This window comes from Paraphaeosphaeria sporulosa (assembly GCF_001642045.1).
Source record: "Paraphaeosphaeria sporulosa strain AP3s5-JAC2a unplaced genomic scaffold CC84scaffold_1, whole genome shotgun sequence".
Lineage (NCBI taxonomy): Eukaryota > Fungi > Ascomycota > Dothideomycetes > Pleosporales > Didymosphaeriaceae > Paraphaeosphaeria > Paraphaeosphaeria sporulosa.
This window is the reverse complement of record NW_017253360.1, coordinates 3,604,859-3,620,020: the sequence shown is the minus strand read 5'-3', so window position 1 is coordinate 3,620,020 and position 15,162 is coordinate 3,604,859. Positions and strand designations below refer to the sequence as shown.

The window sequence follows — 15,162 nt, the reverse complement described above, 5'->3', positions numbered from 1 at the left end:
CTCAATCTAGTAATAGACACCCCAGAGAGAGATGGTGTGTACCTCAAATCCTGCCCCCCTCAACAATCTCCCGCCCCACCAGCTCCAGCTCCCCGCTCTCGGCCGTCCGCCGCCTTTCCAGCACCCACCGCCCCTCCCCACACTCATCATGCTCCCGCACATACGCCACGCTATCCGCCGCGGACCCCTTCCGACTATGCCCCGCGCGCCAGCGCTCGCTCGGAGTGGCGGGACTCGTTGTGCTGATCGGCGAAATCAGGCCGAGAGATTGACGGCGCGGGGCGGAGGAGTTCGTTGCGGTTGCGGAGGAGGAGCAAGCGGAGGGTGAGGTGGTGGAGGGCGGGGGGTGGAAGGAGGTGTGCAGAGTTAAGGGGGGCGGGGGGTTGAATTGGTGGTGGGAAGTCGTAGTTGCGGGTGGGGATGTGGGTAGGGGTATCGCGGAGGGGGACATTGGCGAGGGTGAGGGGAGGGGGTAGGGCGACATGGGAAGGGGGATGCCCGCTGGTGGGATGGCGGGGGGCGAGTGCAGGGGCATGAGGGGCAGGGGCTGGGGCGTAAAGTGCGCCATACCGGTTGGGCTGGAGAGCGAGTTGTAGTCGCTTGCCGTGAGGGTCGGGCTGTCGGGTCGGTCTTCGTAGGCGGAGTTTTCGTCGTCGTCGAGGACGCCGTCGTCGAAGTCGGGGTTGCCCAAGTGCGCGAACTCGTCTTCTTCGGACTCAGCGAGGCTTTCTAGGATGGCGGCCGACTCGTCGCTTTCGAAGGAAGAGTCGTTATGCTCGCGCATACGATTGCCCGCTGGGCTGGCGGTCCGCGGGACAAACTGCATGCCCATTGGCGATGAGTTTCTTGGACTTGTGCCCGGGCTGCCAGCAGGGAGACTGGATGTGCTGCCGAATGCACCTTTGCGGAGTCTCATCAGCGCGTCGAGGCTCATATCTTCCTCATCACGCCACCCATAGGGACTGATTCGGGCAAGCTGGGCCAGAGCCGGGCTGGTGAGAGATTGCCCCATAAACCCTGGGCTGGTGATGGAATTGTCCAAGTTCCTAACGCTGATGAAAGAGTTGCGAGTGCTATATTCGCTGCGCTCCGTGATGGGTGTGAGGTTGGGTTCGCGCATAGCGTTGCGGCCACTAACACTTCGACCTAGTCCAGAGGCACCAAAGTAGCCACCGTATGCATTGACAGCCTCGCCTTGCGGACCTGCATAAAATCCAAATTCTTGCCCGTAAAAACCTTCATAGTCGTTTGCTAGGGCCTCCGAGTTGGCCTCGGCGATCATCATGTCGTCGTCCATCAGATCATCGTACTCGCTGTAATCATAATCGTCGAAACCTGAGCTCATACCAAAGCCATCGTCCTCGGGCGGGAATCCAGTGGTGTCTTGACTGAATCGGCCGTCGTCGGGCACGAGACTGGGACGTGAGTTGCTGATCGAAGAAGAATCGTCTGCATCGGAGCTTGGTTGCCCAACGTCGGCGCTTGCTTTCCTCGCAAATCGTCCTTCTGCTTCAGCGCGATTGGCAGCTTCCGCAAGCGCACTATGGTATGCATTCAGATTCCGATCAGAATTTGGCTGAGCCCTCGACGTCTTGTGCACTAGAGAAGGCTCGGATATCTCGAGATGCTTCGACAGCGTGTCGTCGTCTGCTTCATACCCAGTCTCGGAGTTGAGCTTTTCTAGCGGATGTGATACTATATTATTATGCAGCTCTTCTGCTGGCGGGGGCTTCACTTTGCGGTCAAAGAGTGGTCCCTCGGGGTCGTCAAAAACTTCCTCGTCGAAGTCGGCCGCATCAACATCACCCTGCTCCTCGATCATACCGTCATCGAAATACAGATCATCGCCCAAGCCCGCTTGAGCGAATGTGACTGATTTGGTAGATCCGACAGGGTCACGTTGTGGCGACTCATCGGGCGTGAAGTTGTCTGCGGGAATATGCTCTTGAGGGAGGTTCATCAAGCCAAGCCCCTGAACATTCTCCGCGTGTGCCTGTCCAAGCCCCAGGAAAGAACCTGCCGCTGCAGGGTCCATTGGATGGAACAACTCTTCGGACATGGCGAACCCTATCCGTTCTCCGTTTGCGTCTATTGGTGTGGCCATCTCGCCGTTCAGCGGGCTCATTGGGTTCATGTTCGGCTGTATCGACAATGACGAGAAGTCGAAGGCACCCATACCCGGTGACAACATCTGGTCTCCCAGGCCGCCACCGTACTCGTCCTCTTCTCCAAGCATGGGAATTTCTTCCTCGTAGCCACCGTCCATATCAAAGTCATCGTCCATGCCGTACTCCTCGTAATCGTCTCCGATGCTATTGGTCGACATTCGAGCTTCCGACTTGGATGCTTTTTCGGCCGCTTTTTGTATGTGTCGCTCCTCCATCATCTTCTCCTGCGCGGCGGATTCTCCGCCACCAATCTGGAAGCTAAACCTGGAAGCCCTACTTGTCAAGTGCTTCGGCAAGCCGGCGGGTACGAAGGATGGATCCGTCATTGAAGCAGCTCGTGATCGTGAAGCAGGCGGTGTCTTTGTAGATTTTCGTTTCCTGGGCGTGACTTCGGCAGACACATCGGTTGGACTCGACGGGCTCGGTGCTTCTTGCACGGGCGACAAAACAAACGACGCATAGTCCTGGTTGGCTTCGGCAGGTGGTGGCTGTGGTGAAGCAGACTGTGGCGGTAGCGTAGGCGAGTCTTTCGGTACAGGCGGGGGCGGCGGTGGGGTTCGAGCGGGAGGCTCCGCAAGGTATGAAGTTCGTTTGCCAGGCTCTTGCGATGGTGGTGGCGGCGGCGAGTAGCCAGGAGGCTCAGGTATGTAAGAATTCCTCTTCAGAAAGTCGTTGTTGGCCAATTGCTCCGCTCTTATCGCTGCCTGGCTCTGTTCGTAGCTTGTGTCATCGTCAAAGTGCTCGGTGAAGACGGGCGTATGCTCTCGTTCCATCTTGGGCGGGCTCGCTTCTGCTTTCTGCGGTTCGTCTCCGTATGCATTGTTGTACGAAAAGTTTCTATTCGGCCTCGGCGCGCTGAAGTCGTGCACGATGCGACCACGGATGCTGGGGTCGTAGTTGTCCGGAATGGGAGGGACAATGGATGGCGATCGCTGGGTCACGAGTGCTTCGTCGTGCAGAGCCTCGAGTGTCTGCCCAGACCTCCGGCGCAGCAGCAGCGACATGGGGTTTCGCAGTCTCGATTTGGAGGTCTTGGGTGGTTGCGCAGCGGGCGTCGAGGGTTTCGAAGTGCTGGACAGCTTCTCGCTGAGGCCGCTTATGAGAGACGTCTGCGATCTGGAGAAGCCCGAGTAGTTGGAGGATATGGCCGAGGGTGCGGGAGCCAGATGCTGGGTCGACGAGGGGGCGGTCGGCGGTCTTTGTGCGTACATGGTCCTCTCCACCACCTGGGCGAGGCTCTGGCCATGCGGTCGCAGGCCTGGACGCTGGCTCCCTGCCGGCGAGGGTGCCGGCGGGTGTGTGGCATCGTAGGCGGGCGAGCGCTGCTCGTGCATGACTGGCAGAGGCGAGCGCAGCGGCGCATCGTTCTGAGCATGCAGACTCCCGGCACCGGCAGCGAGGCCCTGTGCATGGGATGCGGCATGCTGGGGGCTCAGCAGCGAGCTATTCCCGCCCTTGTTTAGCTTGGATGCGACGCGTGGAATTGGAGGCAGCTGTGGGGGGAAGGGCGACACAGGCGACGAGGACGCGTAGCCCGCATTGTTATTGTCGGCCAGGCGCGGGCTCGAAAGGTAGTCGTGGTCGGGGTGCGCAGGGCTCGATAGCGGGAAGGCCGACGGACTCGAGACTGGCTCGGGCGACGCGACACTCGAGGCATTGCGCTTCGCGGCGTTGCGCTTTGTGGAGAAGAAGGGCGCCATTTTTTGGGTGTCGCGCTGACGTGCCTCGACAAAGGCTGTCACGTACAGAGTGCTGCTGCCAGAGCTAGCTGGTAGACAAACGTGCTTCTTGCGCCTCTCACTGAGGCCATGGGCGCTCAACAGCCATGCTGGGGCGACGATGGGATGCGGGCTGGACGGGGAGCAACACTCAGCGACGGTTCCGATGTTGCACTGCGCTCGGAAGGCTAGCGCAGAATGCGAGCTGGATGGCAGCCGCTGCGATTCGGCGATTCGGCGACGCGTGGAGGCGGGATGCTGTGGAGCAGTGAGCTGTGCGGCAGGCTGCTGGCTGCTGGGATTGCTGTTTTGCGTGCTGTTGAGTCCTTCCTGCTCCAACAGCCAGGTTCATGCGGGTGCAGGGGTCCTGGAGCAAACGCCTCTCTACATGTGATATAGGCTCACCCTGTGCTGCTGCGGACGAACACTCCCTCCCTCCTGATTTGAACTGCAGGTATCGCTAGACCATTTGCGCGATCAATATCGCACCCACCGAATCTTCCACGCTTTTCCCACAAATGTGAGAGCTGGACCCTGAGCCATGTGAAACCGAACCAGTATGACGTTTAGACCCGTGCTCGACCCTCCTATGCGCCATGCCGTGCAAGCTGACTAACGTCCAACACCCGAACGCGGGCAGCCGCAGAGGGCTACTTAAGCCTGAGACCCATATTGTTGTTGTTGTTGTTTCTGTGTTGCACAGGACCATACGTTGCGCACTTTTCGGAAGCAGCCACCTTAAAATCGTCATCTTAGGCGTCTGTTCCTAATGGCGGGCTCGAACATTTGCTTGCTCCTTTCGCCAATCATCGATCCTATGGCTGAGAGCAGTGATGGAAAGCAGTAAGTACAATGTCAATTGAAGCAGGTTGTGCCAAGATATAGTCCTATGCATGGAAGCAGTGATAGCTCGGATTTGTATATAAACCATTCCGATGTTTGGATTAAATCGTAACGTGCTTTACAAGCGAGAGACGCGTACAAGCGAGTGACGCACCCCACCAACTTTACGTACCTCTTCACGCGTATATCTCAACCACCTTATAAGATAATATATAAATATTGATAGAGTAGATTAAGCAGTATCTAAAGTATCTTTCTTGCACGTACGAGAGTTATGCCCAGTCTCTCTGCACCTCTTACACCGCGCAAGAGCCTGGCGGCTAACACCTGATCGCTCTCCTCCTTGACGCTCTTCACGAGCAATCTGCTGATCAGCCTCACGTTGAGCGAGTATATCCTCGCCAGCTCCCTTTGTTAAGACCCCACGCTGCTGTATACGCTTTTTCTTACGCTGTTTGCGCGCTAACACTGCCTTCTCAAGGCTAGCAATCTGATCACGCATCAGCTCAGCTGAGAGCATCATCACCTCTGCGTCCTTCTTAAGCTGTTTAATCGCCTCAGTAATTGAGGCTGGTGATGAGCTCTTATGCCGTCGCACGCGCTCACATAGTAACGTTAATTGAGCCTCAAGCTCACGTACGTTGCTTGGTGTTCGAGCCTCCCAGGGAGCCTCTGCTACAGCAGCTGGAGTAGGCGTACGGAGCTGCACATCCAGTTTTGATAGAACAACGTCTGGCTGGAGAGGAACAAGGCCTGCGCCTCGAAAAGCTGAGCAGATGTTATCTGACGTAAATGATTGCTCAAAGGCTGCTTTAAATGCTGGCAGAAACTCAAGCTTCGTGATGTGGTTGATGTGGTGGCGGATGAGAGTCTCAATCTCACGGCTGTACGCGCGCTTCAATGGCGAGAAGCAGCCAACGTTAAGTGGCTGTAGTAGGTGGGATGAGTGAGGCGGCATACAGAGCGTGTAGATATTCTTCTCCTTGCAGAGCTCTTGAAACTCAAGGGAGTGGTGGCTCTCATGGCCGTCAAGGATGAGCAGCCGACGCGCCCCGACTACTTTGCCCTCTGTATGCTTGATAAAGTGCTTTAGCCACTCAACTCCAATCTCGTTGGTTGTCCATCCATTTTCACTGATAGCGATGGCCCAGTTGCGGGGGATATCCTCCTCATACCAGGAAGATGGTGATGCTTGCCGGGAAAGATGATAAATGGTGGGATAGCCCAGCCAGCAGCGTTGATTCCTTGGATCACTGTCGCCCACTCGCGATTTCCAGGCTGGATAGCCTTCGGCCGGCCTCTCCTCTCTGACCCTGTCACAACAAGCTGAGTCATAATCTTGCCCATCATAAAGCTAGCCTCGTCAAAGTTGTAGACGTCCTCATCGCAGATACCGTATCTGGCCTTTGTCTGCTCTACGAGCTCGAACCAGTTCCTAATTAACACAGGATCCTCACATAGAGCCCTTTGCTGGTCGTACGCTCGATTGAATCGTGTTTTGAGACTGTCTGTACGCTTAACAAAGTTGCGCGGCCAGTGGACACCGACCTGGCCTCCGCCGCGCGCAGCCAGCAGCTTATCAGCCATATCACGTACAGCTGCGTACGTAGGCGAAAATCCACGTTGGTCCAGGTCTAGTATATACCTAGTAATCACCCCCTCTTCTAGCTCAGTAAGCTTCTTTGAGTTGGGCTGGCAATCGCGTCGGAGAGGCTTCCCGGCGCGTCGGTCGCGCAGCGTTGATCGAGGAACATTATATGTTAAGGCAGCGCAGCTAGCACTTTTAATTTGCTTCTTTTCAATAGAGGAGATAGCAAGAATTGAATCTGCTTCTTGATAGCTTGATCGGGTAATAGGTGGTTGAGCCATAAAGGTTGATAGTTAAGATGGTGCAGAAACTTGGTGGGGCTGGCGACTCGCTTGTAAAACACGTTAGAAGGCGAGTGTTCGCACCATCCCTCGACACGTCACGTGCACATGCATGGATGAACTGTCGTCACGTGATTCCCTTATGACGCCCATCGCTCGTTCCATCGAAGAGTCAAAACACCTCTGTAGAGAATATCACAGCGATACACTCATGATATCTCTCTTAGTTGAGCTTACCCGCCACTTTATGGCTTCACATTGAACGAACACTTGGTAACCCAGCCTCGCTCCGCCACCTCCGCGTTCCCTTCGACAGCTCTCGATTGGCCCCATATCTCCCATGATTCCTCCGTGCGTAAACTTCCAATCTTCGAGCCGCGTTTCTAGGGGACTCGGTGGCTTACCAGAGCCCGAATCCGTATCCACTCGTGTTCTCACAACGACCTTCCTGTACGGGCATTAGTTCTCTATCGATAGGCGCTCAAGCTCCACCAAGCTTCCGAAGCTTGAGCTTGTACTGGAGCCGAGGAGCTGAAGAACTGCAATTCGTAACATCAAGTCAACGGTCTGCGTGGTGGCTGAGAAACAGATCATGGTGCGAGATCCACGTGGGCACGTGTACCGAGCAGATGCGATGAATACAAGGATCACGCGACTTGCTGCAGAAACAATGTTGCGTCGGGTCGGAACGTCATCGATGCAGAGATGCACAACGGTTGTCGACCAGGGTAGCTCATGCCCGAAAGATATGCACAACCATTTAACCGTTACCGGCAGGTGGGATAGTTATCGCGCGCTCGGGTCCAAGACCGGAAAAGGTCCAAGGATGAGCTTGCTCGAAGCTTACCACGATACAGAGCTTTCGCACAGCGCCACTCCGCCATGTACTATTCGCAGCGTACTAGAGCTGAGACGCAATTCGCTCTGCCCTCGCGGAGCTCTCTTTGTCAGATGTAATACGCTGCCCTGCTGCACCGAAGCCGCGCACGCCGAGCAAACCGACACTAAACACCCTGCACGTACCCTGGTTCAAGGCAGTAAGATGCTGGAGCTTAAGAACTGGGCTCATCCCGCTGAACGGATGCTGTCCGCACATCCAAACTCTTGTCTTGCTCGTGTCTGGCTTGGAAGAGCTTCAACGCCAATTGAGCGCGCCATTGGGAGAATCTGGAGCAATTGACAACTGGTAAGCTCAAATAATGGTACAAAAAAAAAGACAGTAGTTGACCTTCATGACGCAGCTTCTGTCACCCGCACTTCGCCATGAAGTCCTCACTTAAGCTCGCAGCGGCGACTATGCTAGCCAGCAGCGTCTCCGCGCAGTTCGTTCCCGCCCCAACAGATCTCATTGAGAAGCTCGGCTTTGCGAACATCACTGTACGGTACAAGGAAGTCCCAGCAGGAATTTGCGAGCAGGACCCCAACGTCAAGAGCTACTCTGGATATGCCGACATTGCAGAAGACCAGCACCTTTTCTGGTGGTTCTTTGAAGCGCGTAACCAAGATCCCACCACTGCACCCTTGACCGTGTGGATTAATGGTGGACCCGGCTCGTCTTCGATGATTGGACTCTTCCAGGAACTTGGACCTTGTGGTGTTGGACCAGACCTGAAACCTTTCAACAATCCCTATTCCTGGAGCAATGCGAGCAATATGCTCTTCATTGATGAACCTTCGACTGTCGGACTCTCGTACAGCATACCTATTCCAGGTTACAAGGACAACGACGGCAATATTATCCAGCTGCCGAATGCGACTTGCCCAGAGTACGCGGAAGCATACGGCACATGCGCTACATACTCCAAGCCACTGATTCAATCGGTTCCGAACAAGACTGAGGATGCCGCATCAGGCATGTGGAAGACTCTGCAGGGTTTCATGGGCGCCTTCCCACAATACTCTCGAAATGGGTTCAGCTTCACCACTGAGAGCTATGGCGGTCACTATGGGCCCGTGTTCAATTGTATGTTCAGACGCCACCTGTTCACGCGCGCGTAATTGACTGACAATGCATCAGCCTATATCCTCGATCAGAACGCGAAGAACATCTCCGGCACGAAACATATCAACCTTGAGAATGTTCTTATTGGCAACGGCTGGTTCGACCCCTTGATTCAGTATGAAGCCTACTACAAGTTTGCCATGGGTGGTAATACATACGACTATATGCCGTATAACGCATCGGTCATTGCCGAGTGGACAAACAACCTGTACGGCGAGGGTAATTGTCTCGACCAGACCAAGGCCTGTCGCGCCACTGGCTCGAACGCGGTATGCTCCGCTGCAGACAACTTCTGCTATGCTAAGGTCGAAGCCCCTTACGACATCTACTCCGGTCGCGATGAGTACGACATGCGTGAGCTGACCCCGGACCCATTCCCATACAGCTACTACGTTGAGTATCTAAACACACCGGAGGTACAAAAGGCCATTGGCGCGTATCAAAACTTCAGCGAGAGCTCCAGCACCGTGAGCACGGCCTTTGGCAACACGGGAGATGACGACCGAGAGTCTGGTACCATCGAGGCGTGCCGTAAGCTTCTCAAAGCTGGTGTCCAGGTCATTCTGTACTATGGCGATGCTGATTACAACTGCAATTGGCTCGGCGGGCAAGAGGTTGCCAAGCTGATCAACGCGACTGGATACACCGAAGCCGGCTTCACCAACATCTCCACCTCTGACGGCGTGGTCCACGGTCAGGTCCGACAGTCTAACCTCTTCTCGTTCGTCCGCATCTACGAGTCCGGCCACGAAGTACCTTTCTACCAACCGCTAGTTGCGCTCGAGCTCTTCGAACGCGCTTTGAACCAGAGCGACATCGAGACAGGCACGATCTGTGTCAAGGATCAAGAGGGCTACAAGACTGTTGGCACGCCGACAAGCGATTACCGAGAGGGTAATGCGACGATTCAGTTTGAGATTACGCCGAGCAATGCGACGTACAACGTGGAGTTGAATGCGCCGGATGCAGTCCCTACGTGGGCTGCGGGCGTTGAGAAAAGGGGTTCGGGTGAGAAGAGGGCGTTGAAGCAGGCGAGGAGCTTTTTGGGGAGACCGAGAAACTCTAAGGGTGGAAAGAGGCCGGCTTGAGTTGTTATCATCGGAGCCAACGGCTGGGAGGAACTGTCAATGTGTTATTCTCGTTGTACAATGGTTAATGCAACCTTTCAAACGTTAACAGCTCAGTAAGTTTGTACTATGTACTGAAGACACGTGCCCGTCTTGCCAAACGGCTGGCACGTGAGTGGAGGGCGCCAAGCGCTGACTAACTCCGCACGAGCCTGGCGCTAGTGGATATGGGAAAAATAGCTTCGCGCTTGAACTTTTCTTCTTAAACACCACAGCTCTTCGTATGCTCTGAACCTTCAGCATGCCGCCATAAGAGCTTCGAACCACCTCGCGATGCGCTCCCACTCCACAATGCCGAGCTTTGCATACAGTGGAGAGTGCGCACCGCGGGGTCTAGCACCTACATGTAAGTACTTCTCTTTTCACTACCGCGACCACCATCTACATGATGATACAAATAGCCATTTACAAACTAGAGTCTTTGATCCTTCGGGAACTGAAAACTCAACTTTGCACGTCAGTCTGAAAAGATTGGTCTAGCGGTCGTTTAACACCACATGGCCACGCGATTTATGCTGACCTGAAGCAGATGCAGTAGATTCAGTGTGATGATGTCAGAGATAACCTGCAAGGCATAGTCCGATGCCTGTTCCAGCCGAGATCACTATGTTGTCTCGTGCTGGAGCCTTGCCGTGGATGGTATGTCGCACTCTTTTTTCTCCTTCGAATTTTCGGTGATGAACAATCTTTGCTTCGGCAAAGCTGGAATTACTGGCTTAGACTTATGTCGATGCCGAGAAAACTAGGCTGTTATCTGATCTACTCCTCAATCCACGAACTCGTTTGCAGTATTGTTTTTGCACACTGCTAACACATCTTCGTACAGCTTTCCGCGGCGCCCCTTACCCTGTCGGTATGCACTACCTCTTTCGCCTACCCACACAAACGCACACCTTGATGAAATATCGGCACTGGGCACCGACAATTCTTGACGGACAAGCTCTTTTTGTGGCAGGCCTAGAAAACCTCGCCCACTGATTGTGCCTATACCCGCGAAATGCTACAACAATCTTGCGAGCTGCGCTGACCTGGCATTAAGCTTCATAATCCTGCAGCCAAATTCGCTCGCTTTTCAAGTTTGGTAAGGCTCCCTCTGTTCTTCCTGTTTTTATTTCATGAGGAGACTTCTTTAGATGACGAGTCTGATGGGATTCCCACTGAAGACACCATCTTTTAAATACCATTCATGCCTAACTGAGCCAAATACCTCAATTAGTTCCTTTGAATCTATGTGGAGTGAACCTGAACTGACTCCAATACAGAAGATCTATCCACACTGTATGGCCCACCCTCCCTTCCATTACTGCACTATGATGAATCGACGCAAACAAACGACAAGCATATGTCCAAGCTTCGGCGGAGACGAGACTGTCATCTCTGATCTACGACACGATCCATGCGCTCTTGCTGCTCAACGGAACACTAACTAATGCGACGCATAGACCTGTGCAGCCTCCAGATACCTGCCGTGCATGCCTTGGGTAAGTCGGCCTCTCCCACCTTCATTCCTACGTTATAAGATGAGTTTTCAATTTATCACGACGGTCTACCGAGCTACGGCAATGGTGATAATCGCCTGTGACAGGGCATGAATCTGAAAAACTTCTCTCACACTTATTGCTGTTTGCATCTCTCAAGGTCGTACGCTAACGACTTGTTTCAGAAAATATGTCCGCTTGTCGCGCTCCATCTGCCTTCGATGTGTCAAGCTGCCGTGACATGCTCGTAGATCGTCTGTCTGTTGCCTCGGTTGATAGTCGGTCTTGCCGGTGAAGAAGTTAAGATTAGGCAACAAAAACAACTTGATTGCTATCTTAGGATATCATCTCCTCCACTGTTCACGAGTCCTCCGCTTCCGTGATTGTCGATGGAGTCGGCCATGGCATGATGCCTCGGACTCCTGCGCATACCCGCGCATGTGCCCCTACCCAACTGGATACGAACTGGTTTCCTCCAGCATACCATTTACATCATAGATCAATACAATCCAATTGTAATATCACCACGTATCCGTGCCGTCAAGTGAATCTCGGCCTCCAAATCGAGCTTGATACCAAGTAGCAGCGCTGCATCTTTAAGCTTTCCGTTGTCGTCGACGGGCCCCTTGACAATTGATCCTGCGGGGCGGTTGAGGCTCGAAGAGGAAGGTGCTGAAGGTCCCTGGGCGTATCCACCGACATTCGTGGAGATCTTGCGACCACCGGAGGCCTGACCGTCGTCGGAGTCGCTCATGTAGCCAGCAGGACGGGTGGCGGTGTCACTGTGTTCCACAGTCAGCTTTTCCTCTGCCTGCAAGTCTAGGAGGACACTTACGACATGGTGATTGTGGGTTAAGAGATTAGAACCGAAGTGTTGATGAACTGAAGAATGAGTGGATATCAATGAAGGGCGTCCTGGCCGCTTTTGTTGTTTTGCTGATTGGTAGTGTGGTGAGAAACAGATCAACTGGCCTGGCCTTCGATCTGGCGTGCTGCATGTGTGCCTTAAGTATCTCCTCCAGCCATAAGCTCGTCTACCTCCCCTTCCCAAAGCAGTCGACATAGCCAGCGGTGTTGTCGCCTAATGCGCTATGCACCTGCTCGAAACAGCGTCTGTGGCACATGCGGGTTTCGGCAAGCAGACATGGTTCGAGGGAGAGAGGCTCTAGCACCTGTTGCGCAGGCACGATGTGGAATACCGCTGCTCACGTGTTGCGAGGCGGTCTGAAACGGGCTAGATCGGCAAGGGGGAAGTGGTGTTTGGGGTTTTGGCGTGTACCTCGTGCCATTGTCAGCTCATCTCTAGGTGGCCTGGAATTTTCCGATGTGCGTTCGAAATGGAAGTGCCGCGAGTTGGTCAATGGGGTATATGTGCACCGCTGACTACTGCAGGTGCGATGTGTGAATGCACATTGCGACTTTTAGAAATGGAGCCATGGATGTCTCGAGGTGTCATGTCAGACCACTGCTGGCACGCGGTGGAGCACGAAGTCGCATATGGTAAGGGATCTAATGCTCCCGTTGTGAGCTTCATGTGGACGGCGTTTGAGCGCCGCAATTCTCAGTCGATGTGTGCAAGAGTCATTGGAACAATGCCGCTGAATGCTGATCCGCTGGCAGACATCCTTGTCTCTCCATCTGTTAGATGGACGCACCAACTTTCATCCACTTGTGGGGTTGTTTTGGTGCGCTGGAGGAAATACATTGAGCATCGATAGCCAGTAACCCGACATGCCAGAATCCCTGCCACGACACCCATCTGGCTCTTCCCACTTGATTTCATTTCTACCATGGTCCTCCCTATCCTTGTCGCCCTCGTAGCCGCCCCAGCTCTCCTAGGAACTCAAGAAGCAATCCGACAATCACAATCCAAAGAAAAGCGCGAAGAGCACCGCGCCCGTCGCTGCAATCTCGTCGCATCATGTGTCAAATCCTCCCCCCGAAGCCGCGAGATCGACGGCCGCCCCATCGTCCTCCGCGACGGCAAACTCTGGGTTGACACCGGCACGACTGATGGAAGCCCCTACGGACACCCCTACGCAGGATACTACCTCCCCTACCCCGACTCCAAATATGAAGGGCTGGTGACCACCATCACCGACATCGCCCCCATCATGAACTGGGTGTACGTCGAAAAAGACACCTACGAAGTCAAGTACGGCGTCCGCCTCGACGCGCAGCCCAACCTCCCCGGCCCATTCGACTGCACGCGGCAAGACCGGCGCCTCACCTTCGACGGGTGGGAAGGTTGGTGCGCAGTCGAGGAGGCGCCGGGACGCTGGGCGCTGTACTTTGACCGCGACGACGACGGGCTGAGGGCCAAGCTCTCCCCAGGGACGCGCGTGCTCGAGATCGAACTCACTCGCAAGGAGAAACGGTGGAAGAAAGATGGCGAGGAAAGGCAGGCGGATCAGACTACCAAGCGCGCTGTGGAGACGAAGGAGGATGCGCCGGTGGATGAGCCGGTGACGACGCAGCCTGAGCTGAGGCCACCGGGGGTCGGTGTGCCAGAGGAGGAGAAGCCGCAGCCGTTGAGGCCGTTTGGGCTGCCGAAGAGCATCTTCAGTGACCCGCCGAGGCCGCTGTTTTGGGGGGAGGAGATGGGGGCCCCGATGGAGCCGCCGCCGGCGTATTCCCAGGACGAGATGGGGAAGGCACCAGTGGAGGAAATAGTGCTGCCTCCGGTTTCTGCTCCCGCCCCAGATCTCGAGCCTGAAAGGCCGCCTCCACTGATAGCATCGAGGGCTGGGAAGGAGAGGCCGGAAACGCCACCCTACAGGTCGCAGAATATCTCGTCTCCAGAGAGGAAGTATAGAGACAGCGCATTTGAGACACCACGCCGAGCTCCTGTACCGCATGTCGAAACTACACCCATTGCACCAGCTCCTCTGAAAGTGTCGCCACCAACGGAGAAGCGTCCTACACCCAAACTAAATCGGATGAGTGGCACGCGAGCAATGTCCCAAGCGCAGATGTTCGAAGCGTGGGCGACGCGGCAGACACCGAAGAACGAGTCTGCGTTCAAAAGACCGGAATCTCGCCCAACCAGCAATGCGACATCGGTTTCAAATTACTCTGATTCGCCGAAGTCTGATGAAGATGAGATTTTACAAATGTACGGGGAGTTCAAGGCTTCGACACCGGCGTTGACCGATGAAGAGAAAGTAGAGGGGAAGGATAGTGCCCCATTTGAGGTGTCAGACCCTGCCGTATTCGGGAGGCTTTCCTCGGGGTCTTCTACGACTTCTGATCCTGCAGTGATTAAAAAGAAGGTCGTTGAACAAGATTCTACACAGCGCAAGAAACCAACCAAGGAACCCTTTTCCCATTCAGCACTGCAGAACCGTAGGCAAGGCTCAACCTCCGCACGCAATCGCGATATATCGTCAGACCAATCGCGAAGACCAAGTGCGAGTACATCGCAAGACTCAGCAAGAAGCACTAGACGACCATCCAGACCTACAGCGTCAAGGGAAGCGCCTGTACCACGAGACAGAAGCGGGTCACTATCCTCGCAACCGAGAACCGGCGAAACCTTCAGATCATCGCCGATTCCGCCACCGAGGAAAGATATTCCATTGAGACGTGGCGAAAGGCCGTCTCCCAGGCCGCTGACCCGAACAAATACAGCGCCGGTCCGCAGCGTCCCAGACCGCAGTAGGACAACATCGAGTCTCTATCGCGAGCTTGATGATATGGTAAGTACGAGCAGGGAGAGAAGTGGCAGTACTACAAGCAATGCTAGCAGTACTAAGAGAAATGGGTCGAGGAATGAAGACAGAGCGCCGCCGCTGAGGCGGATGGTGACGGCGCGGGAGCCACGGCGGACGGAAAGTTCGAGGTCAACGGGCGAACGCACGAGGGAAACAGCGCGGGATATACGTAAGAGAGATGAGATGGAGACAGAACGGCGATACTAGATGTGTATTGCCGGCTTCTTGTTTGACGATTGCATTG

General features: G+C 54.8%; 6 protein-coding genes across 6 annotated transcripts; 4 read left to right on the top strand and 2 right to left on the bottom strand.

The window, feature by feature from the left end:
• Positions 1-43: 43 nt before the first annotated feature.
• Positions 44-4,179, bottom strand: CC84DRAFT_1135154 (uncharacterized protein; the record flags this gene model as incomplete). Its single annotated transcript, XM_018176048.1, has 3 exons — positions 3,559-4,179; positions 483-3,504; positions 44-170 (listed from the first exon to the last, which is right to left on the bottom strand). The coding sequence occupies exons 1-3, from the start codon at positions 3,866-3,868 to the stop codon at positions 44-46; spliced, it is 3,459 nt and encodes a 1,152-aa protein (XP_018042841.1). The 5' UTR covers positions 3,869-4,179.
• A 2,606-nt stretch (positions 4,180-6,785) lies between these two features.
• Positions 6,786-8,043, top strand: CC84DRAFT_124071 (uncharacterized protein). Its single transcript, XM_018184031.1, has 2 exons — positions 6,786-7,778; positions 7,928-8,043. The coding sequence occupies exon 1, from the start codon at positions 7,191-7,193 to the stop codon at positions 7,776-7,778; it is 588 nt and encodes a 195-aa protein (XP_018042840.1). The 5' UTR covers positions 6,786-7,190; the 3' UTR covers positions 7,928-8,043.
• CC84DRAFT_1183115 (carboxypeptidase S1) lies at positions 7,862-9,688 on the top strand (the record flags this gene model as incomplete). Its single annotated transcript, XM_018180667.1, has 2 exons — positions 7,862-8,561; positions 8,616-9,688. The coding sequence occupies 2 exons, from the start codon at positions 7,862-7,864 to the stop codon at positions 9,686-9,688; spliced, it is 1,773 nt and encodes a 590-aa protein (XP_018042839.1).
• Positions 9,689-9,939: 251 nt separating this feature from the next.
• CC84DRAFT_1159777 (uncharacterized protein) lies at positions 9,940-11,772 on the top strand. Its single transcript, XM_018177327.1, has 7 exons — positions 9,940-10,073; positions 10,257-10,366; positions 10,554-10,580; positions 10,767-10,808; positions 10,990-11,005; positions 11,170-11,208; positions 11,391-11,772. Exons 2-7 carry the CDS (start codon positions 10,334-10,336, stop codon positions 11,498-11,500), a joined length of 267 nt encoding a protein of 88 aa, XP_018042838.1. The 5' UTR covers positions 9,940-10,073; positions 10,257-10,333; the 3' UTR covers positions 11,501-11,772.
• CC84DRAFT_1159776 (uncharacterized protein) lies at positions 11,511-12,359 on the bottom strand. Its single transcript, XM_018177326.1, has 2 exons — positions 12,041-12,359; positions 11,511-11,987 (listed from the first exon to the last, which is right to left on the bottom strand). Exons 1-2 carry the CDS (start codon positions 12,043-12,045, stop codon positions 11,705-11,707), a joined length of 288 nt encoding a protein of 95 aa, XP_018042837.1. The 5' UTR covers positions 12,046-12,359; the 3' UTR covers positions 11,511-11,704.
• A 636-nt stretch (positions 12,360-12,995) lies between these two features.
• On the top strand, positions 12,996-13,673 carry CC84DRAFT_1070445 (uncharacterized protein; the record flags this gene model as incomplete). Its single annotated transcript, XM_018173666.1, has 1 exon — positions 12,996-13,673. A coding segment is annotated over one exon (678 nt), but the record flags the coding sequence as incomplete, so codon positions are not given.
• Positions 13,674-15,162: the final 1,489 nt, after the last annotated feature.

Bases quoted from the DNA above. Each gene is read 5' to 3' on its own strand.
- CC84DRAFT_124071 (XM_018184031.1), top strand. From the start codon at position 7,191: ATGGTGCGAGATCCACGTGGGCACGTGTACCGAGCAGATGCGATGAAT.
- CC84DRAFT_1159777 (XM_018177327.1), top strand. From the start codon at position 10,334: ATGTTGTCTCGTGCTGGAGCCTTGCCGTGGATG. The intron at 10,581-10,766 runs GTATGCACTACC...CCTGGCATTAAG, and splicing joins CGGCGCCCCTTACCCTGTCG to CTTCATAATCCTGCAGCCAA. The intron at 11,209-11,390 runs GTAAGTCGGCCT...GACTTGTTTCAG, and splicing joins ACCTGCCGTGCATGCCTTGG to AAAATATGTCCGCTTGTCGC.